The 17,035-nt window shown below is 43.8% G+C and overlaps 1 protein-coding gene across 1 annotated transcript in view; it reads right to left on the reverse strand.

Annotated features, from left to right (window-relative positions):
* Positions 1 to 17,035, reverse strand: part of LOC143829250 (uncharacterized) — a 73,792-nt gene that overhangs the window by 24,447 nt on the left and 32,310 nt on the right. Inside the window, exons 16-25 of the mRNA XM_077319787.1 lie at positions 15,941 to 16,009; positions 15,787 to 15,855; positions 13,350 to 13,418; positions 12,570 to 12,641; positions 9,748 to 9,816; positions 7,519 to 7,590; positions 6,656 to 6,724; positions 4,523 to 4,591; positions 4,353 to 4,421; positions 1,834 to 1,902 (exon numbers count right to left, since the gene is read on the reverse strand). Of these exons, the coding sequence (XP_077175902.1) occupies positions 1,834 to 1,902; positions 4,353 to 4,421; positions 4,523 to 4,591; positions 6,656 to 6,724; positions 7,519 to 7,590; positions 9,748 to 9,816; positions 12,570 to 12,641; positions 13,350 to 13,418; positions 15,787 to 15,855; positions 15,941 to 16,009 (696 nt within the window). The remainder of the gene's footprint in view (positions 1 to 1,833; positions 1,903 to 4,352; positions 4,422 to 4,522; positions 4,592 to 6,655; positions 6,725 to 7,518; positions 7,591 to 9,747; positions 9,817 to 12,569; positions 12,642 to 13,349; positions 13,419 to 15,786; positions 15,856 to 15,940; positions 16,010 to 17,035) is intronic.

Genomic DNA, 17,035 nt, shown 5'->3' on the forward strand with positions numbered 1-17,035 from the left:
GATTTGTCATTGCCTACCAGCGTATAGTGACCCTGGGCTTCCTTGGTGGTCCAAGTATTAATCAGGGTCAACCCTGCTAAGCTTCTGAGATCTGGCATGATCAGGCTTGTGTGGACCATCCTTCGATAAATTCAAATACTGTAATTCTGCTAAAGATTGTACTGTTACTCAGTGCTGTCTTCAACAAAAAGGGGAAAGAACATACAGGAAAATCATAGCCACAGGACCACTGGCCCCTTGTGTGGCTGATTGCATCTCCATGATCTGGGAACTGGGGACCAAGCCCTATGAGGAACAGCTAAGGACTTGGGAATTTTCAACCTGGAGAAGAGGAAGTTGAGAGAGGACATGATTGCTCTCTTTAAGTATTTGAAAGACTGTCACTTGGAGGAGGACAGGGAGCGGTTCCTGTTGACAGCAGAGTAATGGGTGTAAACTATGTGTAGAACAGTATTCGCTAGATAGCAGGAAAAATTTTTCACAGAGTACAGCGGTGGAATAAGCTGCCTAAAGAGGTGGTGATCTCCCCCTCACCACTGGTCTTCAAGCTGAGTCTGGACAGATATTTATCATGGAAGCTTTGGGCTGATCCTGCATTGAGCAGGACATTGGACCAGATGGACTGTATGTTCCCTTTCAACTCTATGGTTCTGATTCTGTGATTCTACAACTGATAGAGCAAAGTTTCAATCCAGTGGCACTTTTAAGACCAGCTTGGTGTAGTGGTTAGGAGCGCAGACTTCTAATATGGCGATTCGGGTTTGATTTCCCACTCCTCCACATGCAGTCAGCTGGGTGACCTTAGGCTGATCACAGCCCTGATAAAGCTGTTCTGACTGAGCAGTAATATCAGGGCTCTCTCAGCCTCACCTCCTTCGCAGGGTGTCTGTTGTAGGGAGAGGAAAGGGAAGCCGCTTTGGGACCCCTTGTAGAGAAAAGCTTCTTCTAAAGTTTAATTATGCATATAAGCATTATCTGCATATATAAGAATTAAACTTTTTTCATCTTAAAATGCCATTGGACTCAAACTTTGTTCTGTTGCTTCAGGCCACCACAGCTACCCATCAGCATTAACTGATGTGAAACACCTGTATGGGGGGGGTACATCCACTTCAAACAGTTTGAGAACCAGTTTGAGAACTAGCCTCTCTTGGCTTGATAAGCTCTTGATAAGCTTGGCTCGATAAGCTTGGTACTTTGTAATTCAGTCCTGCTAATAATGTTAGCCATTCAGTTGTGTCCAAGTTTTGCCGATCCTATGGCTCAACTCTTGCTATGTTTTTTGATCTTGCTCCCCTTCTTTTGCTTGAATAATGCTCTGGCCAGCATCCATTTTGATCATAACCAGCCACTATGCCCTTTGTCGGCCTGATTTCCTTTTACCACTGATCAATTCTAGCATAGTTGCTCTCTCCACTGAGTTGGATCACATGATATGGCCAAAGTAAGTGACCTGGAGTTTCGTGATTTTGCCTTGCAGTGATATATCAGGCTTTATTTTCACAGATTACCCACTAATAGACTGTCCCTGTTATTAGTTACTGCCATCCATTAGAAATACCAGGTAATATTATTTTATGGACTTATAGAACACTGTGAAATAGAAGGACTGGAATTCTTTTTCAGAATTCAACCCACTCCTCATTATAACGATATAGCTAAAGATTATTAATAGTACACCTTTGGTTAACAATATTAGTGTATTTTAGGGGAAATGTTGCTGCAGAATAAACCAAATCCGAATTAACAAGCATTATGGTCCTCTGAAATGCATATGATAATCAGACTGGAAATCATAATTCTACATTTATAATTTGAAATAGCAGTTAGTACCTTTGCACCAGGTAATCCAATGCCTTCGGGGCCTTGCTCCCCTGGTGCTCCTGGAAGACCAGGAAGTCCCTGAAAATGGAAGGCAGAAACATTAACCCTTCTTCTTCCTGAGATGACACATATCCACTGATCTCTGTTTCGGGAGTATATTTTAAAAAATGTTTTGTAAAATAATTGAATCAGTTAGAGAGCCACCTTGGTGTAGTGGTTAGGAGTGCAGACTTTTAATCTGGTAAACTGGGTTTTATTCCCTGCTCCCCCACATGCCGCCAGCTGGGTGACCTTGGGCTCCCCACAGCACTGATAAAGCTGTTCTGACCGAGCAGGAATATCAGGGCTCACTTAGCCTCACCCACCTCACAGGGTGTCTGTTGTGGGGAGAGGAAAGGGAAGTCAAATGTAAGCTGCTTTGAGACTTCTTTGGGTAGAGAAAAGTGGCATATAAGAACTAACTCTTCTTCTTTAGTAATCTCAGGGCTTTCTCAGCCTCACCCACCTCACAGGATGTCTGTTGTGGAGAGAGGAAAGGGAAGGCGACAGTAAACCAGTTTGAGACTCCTTTGGATAGAGGAAAGCGGCATATAAGAACCAACTCTTCTTCTCCTTAGTTTTTAAGTAGGTTCAGGTATAACAAAAAAAACATGATTTAATTAAACTAAGTAGGGTTAACTGGTAGTCTAAATACTAACTATGGCCACTTCCAATCTGTCGGTCCAGGATCTGAAGCTGAGATAAGAATTAAGTTTACTAACCAAGGTTACACTTAATTATAGGCTTGAGTTAGATACAGATGTGGACTCCTGGCTTCATTCATCACTGGTTCCAAGTGACGGCAGGAAATTGCACCTTACAGTGGAAGGAGCAGGAAGCACAGTAATGAGCAGGAACACGATTGATAGGCTGATATTCCCATGCTGCTACCTGCTCACTAAAAATATGGCGCATATGGAAGCTTCCAAATAAAAAATCCCATGTGAAAACAGCCTTGGGTTGTTTTTTTGCTACCACTTTATACTTTCCACAGCTACACAGGTGCCTGGCAAGAGCAGTATGACAACCAAATCAATTCTGCCTTTCACGCCTCCTATTCACATGCTCCTAGTCTAACAGGCAAAAGCCATGGGGAGTGTGCCAAAGATTCTGGAGGAGAATACTATACCCCTACAGAGCCTCTGGCTTCATCAGTAAACAAGCTGTTAATGCAATAAATCTTTTGCCTTAGATGGCTATCCCAGTGCAGGCTGGGATAGTAGCCAGGTCCCTCTTAGAGAAGGCCGGGGCAAGCACAAAAGCATTGAAATCAACACTTGCTGAGGGAAACTGGGATTGAGTAATTGTATGCAGACCAAACTCTAAAATAACAAACCAAACTCTATATATTTGTAAATGGTTCTCAACCTGGGGTCGGGACCCCTTTGGGGGTCGAACGACCCTTTCACAGAGGTCGTGGGAGGGTGATCAGCTTGGGTGGGCGGGTGCCGCCAATGTTGCTGCCCCTTTTGAAGGCGCCTGCCAGTTTATATACCATTTATAACCAATTTATATACAATCACAAACAATGGATCTTCATGCCGTTGGTCAGTTTTGGTTTAATTTATGTGAAAGAACACTTGCATAATTTTATGGTTGGGGATCACCACGACATGAGGAACTGCATTAAAGGGTCGTGGCATTAGGAAGGTTGAGAACCACTTTATTACGTCCAAACTTACCTACAAGACTCCCTTTTTTTTCTTTTGACACAGCCTATTACTGTGGCTATTGCAGAGGAATCTGTCGTCTTGCATAAAAATCTATAAGCATCGATACATTTGATGAAGATTGTGTGCTTATAATGGATAGATTTCACTCCCCAGTACAGTAACATCATGAAGGAAAGACTCAACTGCTTTCTCTCCATTCCAGTGAAAGGGAGATTCTGCATGCAAATAACCACAAGATCTCAGCAACTGGAAATGATATGTGATGAAGGGGCAAGGAGAAAGCACATAGGATTGATGGCCGTTCACCACATGTAGAGGAAGAAGATGGCGGGTAATGTCCACACAGAACATCTAGCTCACTGAAGGTAACAGATATCGTGCCTAACTGGGTGCTTATTCTCTGATATCAATAACCCTTCTCTCTTGGTTCTCATAGAATCTACTACTTTGGAATATTTATTTTTATTTATTTATTTAAATTTATAACCTGTCATTTCCACTGAGACTAATTCAGGGCAACAGACAAAAATATATACGGTAATACAATTAATCATGTTTAAAACATGTTAAATTGATAAAACCTAAAGTCTAGAAGTTTACAGCTAGGATCCTGTGCAGGGTGTGATGTAGGGTGCTATATAGGAAGGAGGCCGAAGTAGATGTTAGCTGTTTTACTGGCCTCAGCCATAGGCATAGTAGAAGAGCTCTATTTTACAGGCCCTTCATAACTCAGTGAGCTCCGACAGGGCCCTGATGTTTTCTGGGAGCTTATTCCGCCAGGCAAGAGTACTTCATACATAATATTTTGGTACTTACTGTTGGGCCTGGAGATCCATCTCCCTTTGGTCCAAATGGTCCAGGTGGTCCTGGATGCCCACGATCGCCCTGTTGGCAAAAAGAAACACTTGAACTCTTGTCCAGTTTTTTCTAAAATACTTTCTGTTGTACTTATTAATTTTTAGTTAATCTACCAGTTTGATGATTACCTTAGCACCAGGAATCCCTATTCCCTGTTCTCCAATTGGGCCAGGAGGACCAGGTAATCCAATATCGCCCTTCAATAAAAATATACACATATGACTGTTTAATCAAGGATAAATGGTATTCATGCATACAGTGTAATCCTGAACATGTATTCTCAGAAGAAAGCCCCACTTCTCCACTCATAAGTGTGTTTAGGATTGCATCCTTATTTGCTGTAATTTGTTTTCTTTGTGGAACAGAATTTTTTCATTGAAAATTAGCTATTTCATCAGTATTTATGGCTAAAGCGTGCATAATTAACTTGCATACTTGGATTCTGAAATGCCTAAGAGGGAGGCTTGTTCAGAAAATTCTGCAAGTTGGATCCAGTATCTCTTGAACTTTGTGGGGCAGTTTGCTGATTTTGAACTCTTGACTTAATGGCCTTATGCCCCATTCTCTTTAGATGGCATTGGCGATGCCTGTTTCAAACTTGCATGTGGGTCATGAAAACAAATGTGATGATCAAATACTTGTCAACTTCATTTATGGACATCATCTGGGAAGCCTTGACAGTCTGTCTGTTCCCATTGTACACACATTATCTGTACATGCAGCAAAGAAGGTTATGCATTATACACAGTGACCTACATTGAAATTGTTTGCAATTTCCTACCTCTAAGTGTTTTCTGAGTAAGAAATTTTGCAATGCATAGAGTAAGGATGGACACAAACTGGGTTTATGAGCCAAAATTTGACATGAACTTGGCTCGGTTTGTAGCACTCAAATCGATGTTCAGGGAAGGCGCATTCCCTGACCATTTACTAGACTATTGTCTGGTTCAGCTCTTTGGACTATTTAAACGCAAACCCAATTCATCATTTTCCATTTAAACCCAAACCCATTTTGGCATTCACATTTAAACCATTTCATTATTTGCATATAGGCCTGCCTGTCAGCTGTTAGGATTAATTGAATGCAAGTCATTTAACCTGTTTCACTTGGAAGCTGGAGGAAGAAAAACTGACTAGTGAAATGGTTGCCAGCCATTTAAACCTAACAGTGGGGCGGGTGCACCCATCAGCAGTTAGGTTTAAATAGCTATGAGCCATTTAACCCATTCCCTTTTGCTCCTCTCCCTCATTTCTCAGTGGCATCGCCAATGCCATCTAAAGGGAATGGGGCATAAGTTCATTAAGTCAAGAGTCCAAAAACAGCAAACTGCCCCACTAAGTTCCTGAACAGGAGACACCGGATCCAACCTGCAGAATTTTCTGAACAAGCCTCCGTCTTAGGCATTTCAGAATCCAAGTACACAAGTTAATTATGCAAGCTTTATCCATAAATACATATGCAAAACAGACCAATGAAATGGCTCTCAGACATTTCTGCCTAATGGATTATGCTGTTAGATTGAGATGGCTGCTAGCCTGTCAGTAGTTAGGTTTAAATGGCTCCAAGCCACTAAACAGGTTTGTTTCGCTCCCCCCCCCCACACACACACACACACTTCAAAGTGCAGGGAAGCAAACTAGACACTAGCAGATTCTGTGGCCAGGAGAAAGGGAGATTTCCCTTTGGGGAAATAACGGCTCGGTTCAGGGATTGTCCTGAACCTCAAATAGAACCTGAATTTTTAGGTTCATGCCCATCTCATATAGAGCTCTGATGTGGCTCAGGTTCAAAGTATGTTAACATTTCACAATCCCTTAAACCAATGGTCCCCAACCTTTTTATCACTTGGGACCGGTCAACACTTGAGAATTTTACTGAGGCCCGGTGTGCGGGAGTAGTCCTTTGCCGAGGGACGTCACCACCGCCTGAGCCCCTGCTTCACTTGCTTTCCTGCCCTCCCGCTGGGGCGCTGCCAGCAGCAGCTGTGCACTGCCACACCGAGGGGAAGCCCCAGTCATGGTGGCCACTGGAGAGCACTAAAGGTGAGCCGGTGGCAGAGTGGCAGGGCAGCCCCCAAGGCAGCAGCCGAGGAGGAGGATGAGGAGTAGCCGCAGCCCGGTACCGACAGGGGGTTGGGGACAGCTGCCTTAAACTACATCGCTTGCAAATAAGTCTACCTTCATTAAACTCACCAGAGTTTCCAGCTGGTGCCTACACTGTTGTAATGAACATGATACAACAAGAGAAATGTATTGGTTACCTTTGGTCCCATAATAGCTCGTCCTGGAAGACCAGGCATTCCAAGACGTCCTGGAGCTCCAGGTTCACCCTGCCATCAGGAAAAAAAAGCCTTTAGTTTTCAAGGGAATATAATAACACTAATTATAAAAAAAGGATTCTGAAGGTATAAAGCTTTTTCAGGGAGGGCCTAGTTTCTTAGGTATGGGCAACACTGTGGATTGACTGTCAGGAAAGCAATCAAAGTTCTGCACCAAAATAACTAACCAGTCCTTAGTATAGTGACACACTTCTCAGTTCACTGAAGTTAATGGCTCAGAAGAGTGTCATTTTGTTTAGAACTATTAGTATTTTTGTTGTTGTGAAATATATATTCTACCCTGTCATGTGAGACTCAGGGCAGATTGCAATAAAAACATACAAAATTGTATACAATTAGAATTTAAAATAAATACATTAAATCATAAACATTTCAAGTATTAAACTAATTGCTCACTTTTCTACCATAGGAGTGTAGGGTGGGGGGGTGAATCATAAAGATGGCCATTTCTGTTGGTCAGTGGGTTCTGACAGGGAGGCTATCAGATCATAGCTTGGTGTAGTGGTAAAGAGTGGTGTCCTCTAATATGGAAGGCTGGGTTTTATTCCCCACTCCTCCACATGCAGCCAGCTGGGTGACCTTGGGCTAGTCACAGTCCTGTCAGAACTGTTCTCACAGAGTAGCCCTTTCAGAGCTCTCACCTCATGGGGGGGTATCCAACAATAAGGGAATAAAACAGCCTCTCCTAAGAGTTTATTCCCGTGTCTGTAATCGCAGCCCTGTCTCCTCGTAAGTGGGCTCTGGTATTTCTCAGTTTCCCAATAACGGCAATAAATTAATTATACCTTAGCCCCAGCAGGTCCAGCAACTCCAGTTGGTCCTGATAATCCACGTATACCTCTTTGACCTTGATCCCCCTAGAAGGAATACTTTCAAGTTACTTTCCTAGATAGCTTCTCATGAGTTATTTCAACCTTCTTGTGAAAATTAACCAGTACAGTTTTCTCCTTAGCTGCTCTGCATGAAGAAAAGGAAAGCATATAAACATGCTGTATTTCCAACCACATGCAATTATTTAAAAAAAAAACAATTATGCTTCTGGACAACCCGAGGGACCTCCTGGCTGACTATGCCCCCTGCAGAGTGTTTCGCTCCACCAGTTCCAACTGGCTGGTGGTCCCCGGGACATATACTTGGCTTCAACCAGGGCCAGGACCTTTTCGGTCCTGGCCCCAACCTGGTGGAATGAGTTCCTGGAAGATCTGTAGGCTCTTCAAGAACTCTCACAGTTCCGAAGGGCTTGCAGAATGAAGCTCTTCCACTGGGCAGAGGCCAATGAATGATCTGTGGCCTCCTCTTGTAAAATCCCAGAACAGCTCCCCCTGGAACAAATAAGCTCTGAGAGGTCTAATATCAGCAAGTAGACTGTGCTGAATTGGAATTCTACTTACCTTATAGTTTTAATTGTATCGTTTTATTATTTTACTACTATCAAAGCCCATTTTAAAAATGGGCTGTGAAAAGGGCAGCAGGCAGGAGGGCGTGAGAGGGCAGCCGTGGCTCCCTTTGGCCTGCAAAGCAGGCTAAATGGAGTAGAAAGCCCCCCCGCCTGCGGAAACAGGTCTTTGTGGCCCACAGGGAGGCTACAAACTCCCCCCCCCCAGTTCCCTCCCAGCAGGAGCGTACCTGCGGGCCGCGAAGGCCTGTCGCTGCCTATCTCCTTGTGGGCGACAACGGAGGCCGCAGCCACAAGGCTTCTAGCAGGCAAGGAGGGAGGGTGGGAGCTGGAAGGGGAGGGCCAATCAGGGTGGACCTGGACGGACAGGGCCCTGGACAGTCTCCTCCCAGGAGGCTGTTTCCCAAATTTATGAGGGAGCGAAATAGTGTTAAGGATGATGTATGTTTTAATATATTTATTATGCTGTAAACGGTCCTGAGCCAGCATTCAGGAGGGATGGTTATATAAATACAATTATAAATAAATAACTTTCAGGTTCAGAATACTGGTCCTGATAATGAGCTATGACCATCAATTAAATGTGTTGGTTACAATTAATCCACTTGATATCAATAGAGCCTTATAGGAAGAAAGGGTAAGGTCTTCAACTTTTGTACATTGAAACATAACTATTAATAATTATTTTTACCAATAGAACCTATGGGTTAGATCAGCCAGCTTTTTTTGCTCACTCTCACCCAATCCCCCTCATCATTACAGCTTTTATTGGCGGTGGTTGAAAACACCATCAGGTTATGACTGACTTATGGCAACCTCAAAGCATTTCCATGGCAAGAGATATTTAGAGGTGGTTTGCTGTTGCCTGCCTCTGTGTAGCAGACCTGGACTTTCTTGGTAGTCTCTCATCCAAAGGAGAACCAGGGCTGACCCTGCTTAGCTTCTGAAATCTGATGAGGTCATGCCAACCTAGGCCATCCAGGTCAGGAGATAGCCCCCCACGCGGCAAGATATTTGTCCATGTAGCTCCCATGATATCCATCATAAACCTTTGAGGACGGGATCTAAGGGGACTTCCTCTTCCCTATTTGAAAAAAATGGTTGAACCCAAACCTATTATGCCCTGGTGCTAACTGTGAACCTAACTATGAGTACGACTTCTCTGCTTAACATCATTTGGCTCACTCAGCTGGTGTACAGTTGTCCTGTAGAATCTATGTAGTGACTCTCTAGCCTAGCTTCTGTTTGTGCCCTTCTTCATCCATTGTGAAGGTGGTCTTCCACTGTGTAGTTCTTTCCTCTAGAGGTGGGGTGACCAAATTGTGGCTCTCTAGATATCCATGGGCTACAAATCCCATGGGCTACAAAACCCATGGGATTTGTAGTCCATGGACATCTAGAGAGCCACAGTTTGGCCAGCCCTGTTCTAGAGCTAGGTCCTTTCTGTCTCTCTAAAAGATTTTTGTCTCACTGGAACAAAAGAGCATGTCCACAAAAGATATACAGCATAGGTGGAAGCAAGGCTCTAAATTGCTGTTCTAAGACCCAAGCTGTAGATATAATGCATTGCTAGACGCTATAGCAGCACAAATAAGTCCATCACCAAATGATCTCTTGCCTTTTCACCCTGTATTCCAATCCCAGGAGACCCTTCCGGACCACGGAGGCCAGGTAATCCTGGTTCTCCCTGCAATAGACAGCAATAGGACATGGTTGTGTTAATGTTTCATACTAGATCATATGGATGGTTTATATTTTACTGAGCACTGAGTCAGGAAGTGTAGCTGAACTTGATAGGCTCAATCTCAATTCTGAGCTCAAGAGGTAGCCTCAGCCATCATTTGCAGTAGGTGTATAGCAATGCTAGCTTACTTTACAGTACTGGTGTGCCGACTACAATGAGATAACACAGAGGCAGGATTACAGAAATTCAAAGCACAAAACATATATTCACTTGCATGATTATGGCTATTTATAAAGATACACAATTTATACACAATCTCATGCATCTGACAAAATGGCTGTGGTCCACTGAAGCTTATACTACTTATAGACTAGACTAGAATCATGGAGTTGGAAGGGGCCATATAAGGGCCATCTGCTCAGTGCAGAATCAGCCTAGAGCATCCATGATAAGTATCTGCCCAGCTGCTGCCTGAAGTCTGCCAGTGAGGGGAGCTCACCACCTCCTTAGGCAACCAATTCCACTGCTGCTAACTACTTTGATGATGAATTTCCACCCTGATATCTAGCTAGTACCATTCTCCATGTAGCTTAAAACCATAACTGCGGGTCCTGTCCTCTGCTGCCAACAGAAACCAGCAAAATCTCTGCTGCCAACCTTTCAAATACTTAAAGAGAGGAATCCCCTTCTCAACCTCCTCTTTTCCAGGCTGAACATTCCCAAGTCCCTTAGCCATTCTCGGACTTGGAACATCCTCGTCGCTCTTCTCTGCACCCTCTCAATTTTGTCCACGTCCCTTCTGAAACCCAAACTTTTTGAAATCCAAACTTCTTGGTCTTTAAGGAGTCATAAGGCTCCCGTATGTTTCGTCTGCAGCATACTACCATGATTACCTCTACTGTATAACTTTTAGCTAACTGCATTCTCGCTATCAAGGAAGAATATGTTTTTAAAAGAAATAAATTAAAATAACCGTGCCAATTGCATAGTAACATCCATGAAATATCCAGGATAGACTCAACATGGAGCTGTTTACACTTGTCCATCAAAATATACATTACATCAGTGCTCAGTTTCATTTTTTTGTAATAAAAAAGCAGCCTTTCCCCTTCCCAGTTTTGAACCTACAGTCACAGGAACACATGACAGACCATTGTTCTGTCAAAATCTGTACTATCCTGACAGTCAGTGGCTCTCCAGGGTCGGTGGAAGTCTATTTGTATCACAGGCTTCCCTGATCCTAGCTGGAGATATGAGGGGATTGAATCAAGGAACCAAAAAGGTTAAATGTATACAAATGTATCGTCAGATGTTATAAGTCAGGGGTAGTCAACCTGTGGTCCTCCAGATGTTCATGGACTACAATTCCCATGGCGTTTGCTGGCAGGGGCTCATGTGAATTGTAGTCCATGAACATCTGGAGGACCACAGGTTGACTACCCCTGTTATAAGTATTTTACGTGGAAGAATTAGAAACATTATAGTATATGCAAATACATGTATTTATTTTTAAAGAAAGGTTAAGACCAATAAAGGCCCTCAATTTTAGCCTCATGTGTAAAATCAATACAACAATAAACAAAGACCTAATAGCCTAGATCAGATGCGTTTCGGCACAACAGCCTTCTTCAGTGCTCAGGCAGATTGTACAAATACATATTGTACAATACATAGGCTCAAGGCCTATAATGCAGTCTATCAAATAATGAAAAGACATAGTAGAAAGTGCTGAAAGGGAAGGGAAAAGAGAAAATTGTGCATGTTTAATAAAATGTATATTGAATGAAGTGCATAAACCTCAAAAGCTGTGTAGTGTGGGGGTTTGAACCTGAGATTGAACCAGCACGCAAAGCAGATGTTCTGCTGCTAAGCTCCAGCTCTGTGCGTTCACATCATTGTAGGTTATACAATATATGCGCAATTCTTTATGTGGAATAGGTGGTCTACCAGCTTGGTGTAGTGGTCGATACAGTGGTTAAGAGCAATGGCTTCTAATCTGGAGAGCCGGGTTTGATTCCCCGCTCCTCCACATGCAGCCAATTGGGCAACCATGGGCCAGTCATAGTCCTGTTAGAGCGGTTCTCACAGATCAGTCCTGTTGGACTAGATGGCCTGTGTGGCCCCTTCCCACTCTATGATTCTATGATTCTTACTCTTGGCTTGGAAATATCTGGAGATTTGGGGAGTGAAGCCTGGCAAAGGACTTGAGCATGATACAATGTCATGTAGCCCAGTGGTCTCCAACCTGCGGGCCATGGCCCGCTGCCGGGCCGCGAAGGCCATGGCGCCGGGCCGCGGCTCCCTCTCCCCACCCCCCCCAGTAAAAAAACTTCCCAGGCCGCAAGCTTGCAGCCAAGGAAGCTTCTTACTGCAGGAGGGCAGGGAGAGGGAATCAGGGCCGGCCGCGCCCCAATGCCCTGCCGGTCCCCAACCTCAGAAAGGTTGGGGACCACTGATGTAGCCCACTCTACAAAACAGCCATTTTCTCCAGGGGTCTAATCTCTGTAGTCTAGAGATCGGATGCAAAAATAAGAGACCTCTAGGCCCCAACAGGAGGTTGGCAACCCTGCTTTTCAGTAATCCCTAACCATGAAATAAAGTAGCTCAGATTATATATATATATATAAAATCTGAGAGAGAGAGAGAGAGAGAGAGAGAGAGAGAGAGATGTCATTTATTTCCTGGAAAGGATGGCAAGCCTTTGAATAAACTTTATCACTTTAGAATGACACAGAACTAAAGAGGAACAAACATACCTTTTGTCCTGGTGCTCCATCTTCTCCTGGAAGGCCAGGGAGACCCGCCAGCCCTGAAGAACCTGGTTCCCCCTAAGGCAAATAAATAGAGAAGCTGGATATTAGTTGAGATCAAGAAATCCCTATGAGCATATTTGATAGTAGACTTGAACCCCAATCAGGGTTGCCAGCTCTGGGTTGGAAAATAGGTGGAGGCTTTGGGGGTGGAGTCAGGAGTGGGTGGAATTTGGGGCGGCGAGGAACCTTAATGGAGTATAATGCTATTGTTTGTTTGTTTGTTTATTTCTATGCCACTCTCCCAGCAAGCTGCCTTAGGGAGGTGTACCTCATATTAAAACATTGTAATAACAATATAAAATATTTAACAATTAATTAACGTTTATAATATTTAATATTTACAATTAAATTGAAGCAACGATTTAAGTTAGTGTCAGCAACAGCATCAGCATTCCTGGGTTGGGTCGTCATCAGATCTTTCAGAGCTAGACTATGGAGTCCACCTTCCAAAGCAGCTATCTTCTCCAAAGAAATGATTTTTGTTGCCTGGAGATATTCTATAATTCCAGGGGATCCCCAGGTTCCACCCGGGGACTGGCATCCCTATCTGTTCTGCCTCGTTGGCAGTTTGTTGCTGAGTGTACCTATCCTTGGATTGGAGCTATTATCTACTGCTGAATGGGAGAATAAACTGGGTTCCTACACTGCTATCTCCTAGTTAAATTGTGATTTTAAAATAATCAGAATGGGTAGGCTTCTAAAAGCATTAGAATCAAATCTTACCTTTGCACCAGGTTCTCCAAGACCCCTTTCTCCAGGAGCTCCAGTTTCACCTGGCAAACCTTGATCACCCTGAAACAAAAAAGCTTGACTCAGAAAAACATTAACTTCATGAAAATCCATATAACTCTTTTACTCAAACATCTTTTCATTCCCTTATGGTTTCAGCTGGTAGCTGTGTCAGTCTTCAGTAGAACAACTAGAATTGAGTCCAAGAGCACCTTAGAGCAGTGGTCCCCAACCCCTTTATCACTGGGGAACGGTCTACGCTTGACAATCTTATAATCTTACTACACTAGAATCTTACCATCAGTTTGGTGTAGTGGTTAGGAGTGCAGACTTCTAATCTGGCATTCCAGGTTCGATTCTGCACTCCTCCACATGCAGCCAGCTGGGTGACCTTGGGCTCACCGTAGCACTGATAAAGCTGTTCTGACCGAACAGTGATATCAGGGCTCTCAGTCTCACCCACCTCACAGGGTGTCTGTTGTAAAGCAGTAGCAAAGTATTAGTAAAGCAGTAGTAAAACAATAGTAAAACAGTAGTAAAGTAATAGCGAAGCAATGGTAAAGTAGCAAGAAAGCAATAGTATAGCAGTAGTAAAGCATTAGTAAGTAGAGTGGTACTAAAGCATTAGTAAAGGAGTAGTAAAGTGTCAGTAAACCAATAGTAATGTAGTAGTAAAGTAATCTTACTATGCTAGAATCTCACTATCAGTTTGGTGTAGTGGTTAGGAGTGCAGACTTGTAATCTGGCATTCCAGGTTCGATTCTGCACTCCCCCACATGCTGCCAGCTGGGTTAGTAAGTAAGTAGAGTGGTACTAAAGCATTAGTAAAGGAGTAGTAAAGTGTTAGTAAAACAATAGTAAAGTAGTAACAAAGTATTAGTAAAGTAATAGTGAAGCAATGTTAAAGTAGTAAGAAAGCAACAGTAGATCAGTAGTAAAGCACTAGTAAACTAGTAGTAAAGTGTTAACAGAGTGGTAGTAGAGTGGTAGTAGAGCAGTAGTAAAGCAATATTAAAGTGGTAGTAAAGCTGTAGTGAAGCAGTAGTGAAGTGTTAGTAAAGCACTAGTAAAGCAGTAGTAAAGTAGTAGTAAAGTGGCTGTAAGGCAATAGTGAAGTGGTAGTGAAGCAGTAGTAAGGTATAGTTAAGTATTAGTAAAGGAGTGGTAAAGTAATAATGAAGTAGTAGTGGTAGTAGTAGTTGTAAAATGAAGCTGTGGCATCTGCCCACCTCTTTCAATTTTGCACTAATGGAGCAAGCTGTATGAATGTAGCTAAAGCTTGCATAGGGCAGGCAGTAGGGGGTAGATTTGAAACAATATCAGCCTTTTGTAGCAGCCCACTTGTACTACATGTTGGGAGGTCCCCCTAATCTTAAGCAGTAACTTTTCCATTGGGTGCATGGGGCTCCCCCCTCGGCGTGGCAGCTGCTGCTGGCAGCGCCCCCCTCGGCAGGAAGTCAGGGGCACTGGCAGGAAAGCAAGCGGAGCAGGGCTCAGGCGGCAGCGATATCCCTCGGGAAAAGACTACCCCCCCTCTCACGGGCCTCAGTAAAATTGTCAAGTGTAGACCAGGGGTCCCCAACCCCCGGTCTGCGGCCCGGTACCAGGCCACAAAGGCCATCATACCGGGCCGCCAGCGTATGAGCGAGAGGGGGGGAAAGAGGCCGGTGCGGCAGCCGGCGCAGCAGCCGGCGTGCCAGCGATGCTAACACGCACGAGTGGAACTGCCACGCATGCCCGTTTGCGCCCCCTGGTGGCCAAAATGCGCATGCGCGGCAACTCTGCGCATGCGTGTTAGCGCCATCTGGTGGCCAAAACGCGCATACGCAGCAATTGGGCATGCGCGTTTATGAGCAACTGCGGCAGCCAGGCCGCTGGCTCTCCCCCACCCCCGGAGGCGGTCCCTGACCAAATGAAGGTTGGGGACCGCTGGTGTAGCCCAGTCTCCGGTGATAAAAAGGTTGGGGACCACTGAGATAATGCCAGCAATCTCAATTTTAGCCATTGAATGAATGGCATAATTCAAATTCTGAAGGCATTACCATTATTAAATTAAACATTTTTTACCTCAGTACAAACAAGATATCTCAGTACCCACCAAAGAACATTAAAGAACAGCCACCCCCTTGAATCCTCACAGAATTAACAGGAACCCCTCCAAACTCTAATCAATCCCCCTAGGGATACAAATAACAGCAGGTAGGTTTTATGAAGGATATATTGTTTTATTGTTCATCATGTATTGTTTTAAAAAATGTTGTTCACTGCCTTGAACAAACAAGGAAGGGTGGTATATAAAGTATGTATTTTTGTATAATTATGATTATAATTATATTGTTATTATCTCTTAGTTAGAAGAAGCCAATTATTACAAGTCATATTAAATAATGAAAATCCAGGAGATGGTTCTGTTACAATTGAACTTTCTCACCTTTGGTCCAGGTAAACCTTGTCCTGGTGGCCCTCTTGGCCCTGGTGGTCCTTTGGGGCCTTCTACTCCCTAGAAACGATGTCAGAATATTAATCCTACAGAAATATTTTATTCAGTGTGACTATTTGTAAACACCTCACACATCGATACTCACCTTGTCCCCTTGAAGTCCAACACCAGGCAATCCGATGGGCCCGGGCAAACCAGGAGGGCCAATTTCTCCCTAATAAATCAAGGAAGACAATACAGGACAAATCATATAAATTAGGTACAATTCAAGACAGTTTCCCTGAAACTAATTGTATAGCCTCAGTCCAGATGAGCTGGCAAGTGTACTTAATATTTATTTATTTATTTATTTATTTATTTATTTAATTTATATACTGCCCTCCCCCGAGGCTCAGGGCGGTTTACATGGAACTGGAGAAAAACAATACAAATAACATGGTATATTGAACAATAACAATACAGTCATAACAGAAGAGCAATATAATAATGGAACACACATCGTGAGAACATCCATTTAACTGTAACATACTGATGGCCCTGTGGGATGCACGTATTGGTGGTGGTTTTCATGGTAGGGGGGGCTCAGGGGCCAATGGGAGGTGACTGAATTCAGGTCGACTCAACCAAATGCCTGTATTTTCTAGAATACATTTCTTATGAGAATACATTTCTTAGGAGAGTGCAAAAGTTGGCTTGAAACTCAACATCAAGAAAACAAAGATCATGGCATCCGGCCCTCTCAATTCCTGGCAAATAGATGGGGAAGAAATGGAGGTAGTAACAGATTTTATTTTCCTGGGCTCCAAGATCACTGCAGATGGGGACTGCAGCAAAGAAATTAAAAGACGCTTGCTCCTAGGGAGGAAAGCTATGGCAAATCTAGACAGCATCCTAAAAAGCAGAGACATCACCCTGCCAACAAAAGTGCGTCTAGTCAAGGCTATGGTCTTCCCAGTTGCAATGTATGGCTGTGAAAGTTGGACCATAAGGAAGGCCGAGTGTCAAAGAATCGAGGCTTTTGAACTCTGGTGCTGGAGAAGACTCTTGCGAGTCCCTTGGACTGCAAGGCGAACAAACCGCTCAGTCCTAGAGGAGATCAGCCCTTACTGCTCTTTAGAAGGCCAGATCCTGAAGATGAAACTGAAATACTTTGGCCACCTAATGAGAAGGAAGGACTCCCTGGAGAAGAGCCTAATGCTGGAAGCGATCGAGGGCAAAAGAAGAAGGGGACAACAGAGAA

Source organism: Paroedura picta, chromosome 2 (genome assembly GCF_049243985.1).
Source record: "Paroedura picta isolate Pp20150507F chromosome 2, Ppicta_v3.0, whole genome shotgun sequence".
Lineage (NCBI taxonomy): Eukaryota > Metazoa > Chordata > Lepidosauria > Squamata > Gekkonidae > Paroedura > Paroedura picta.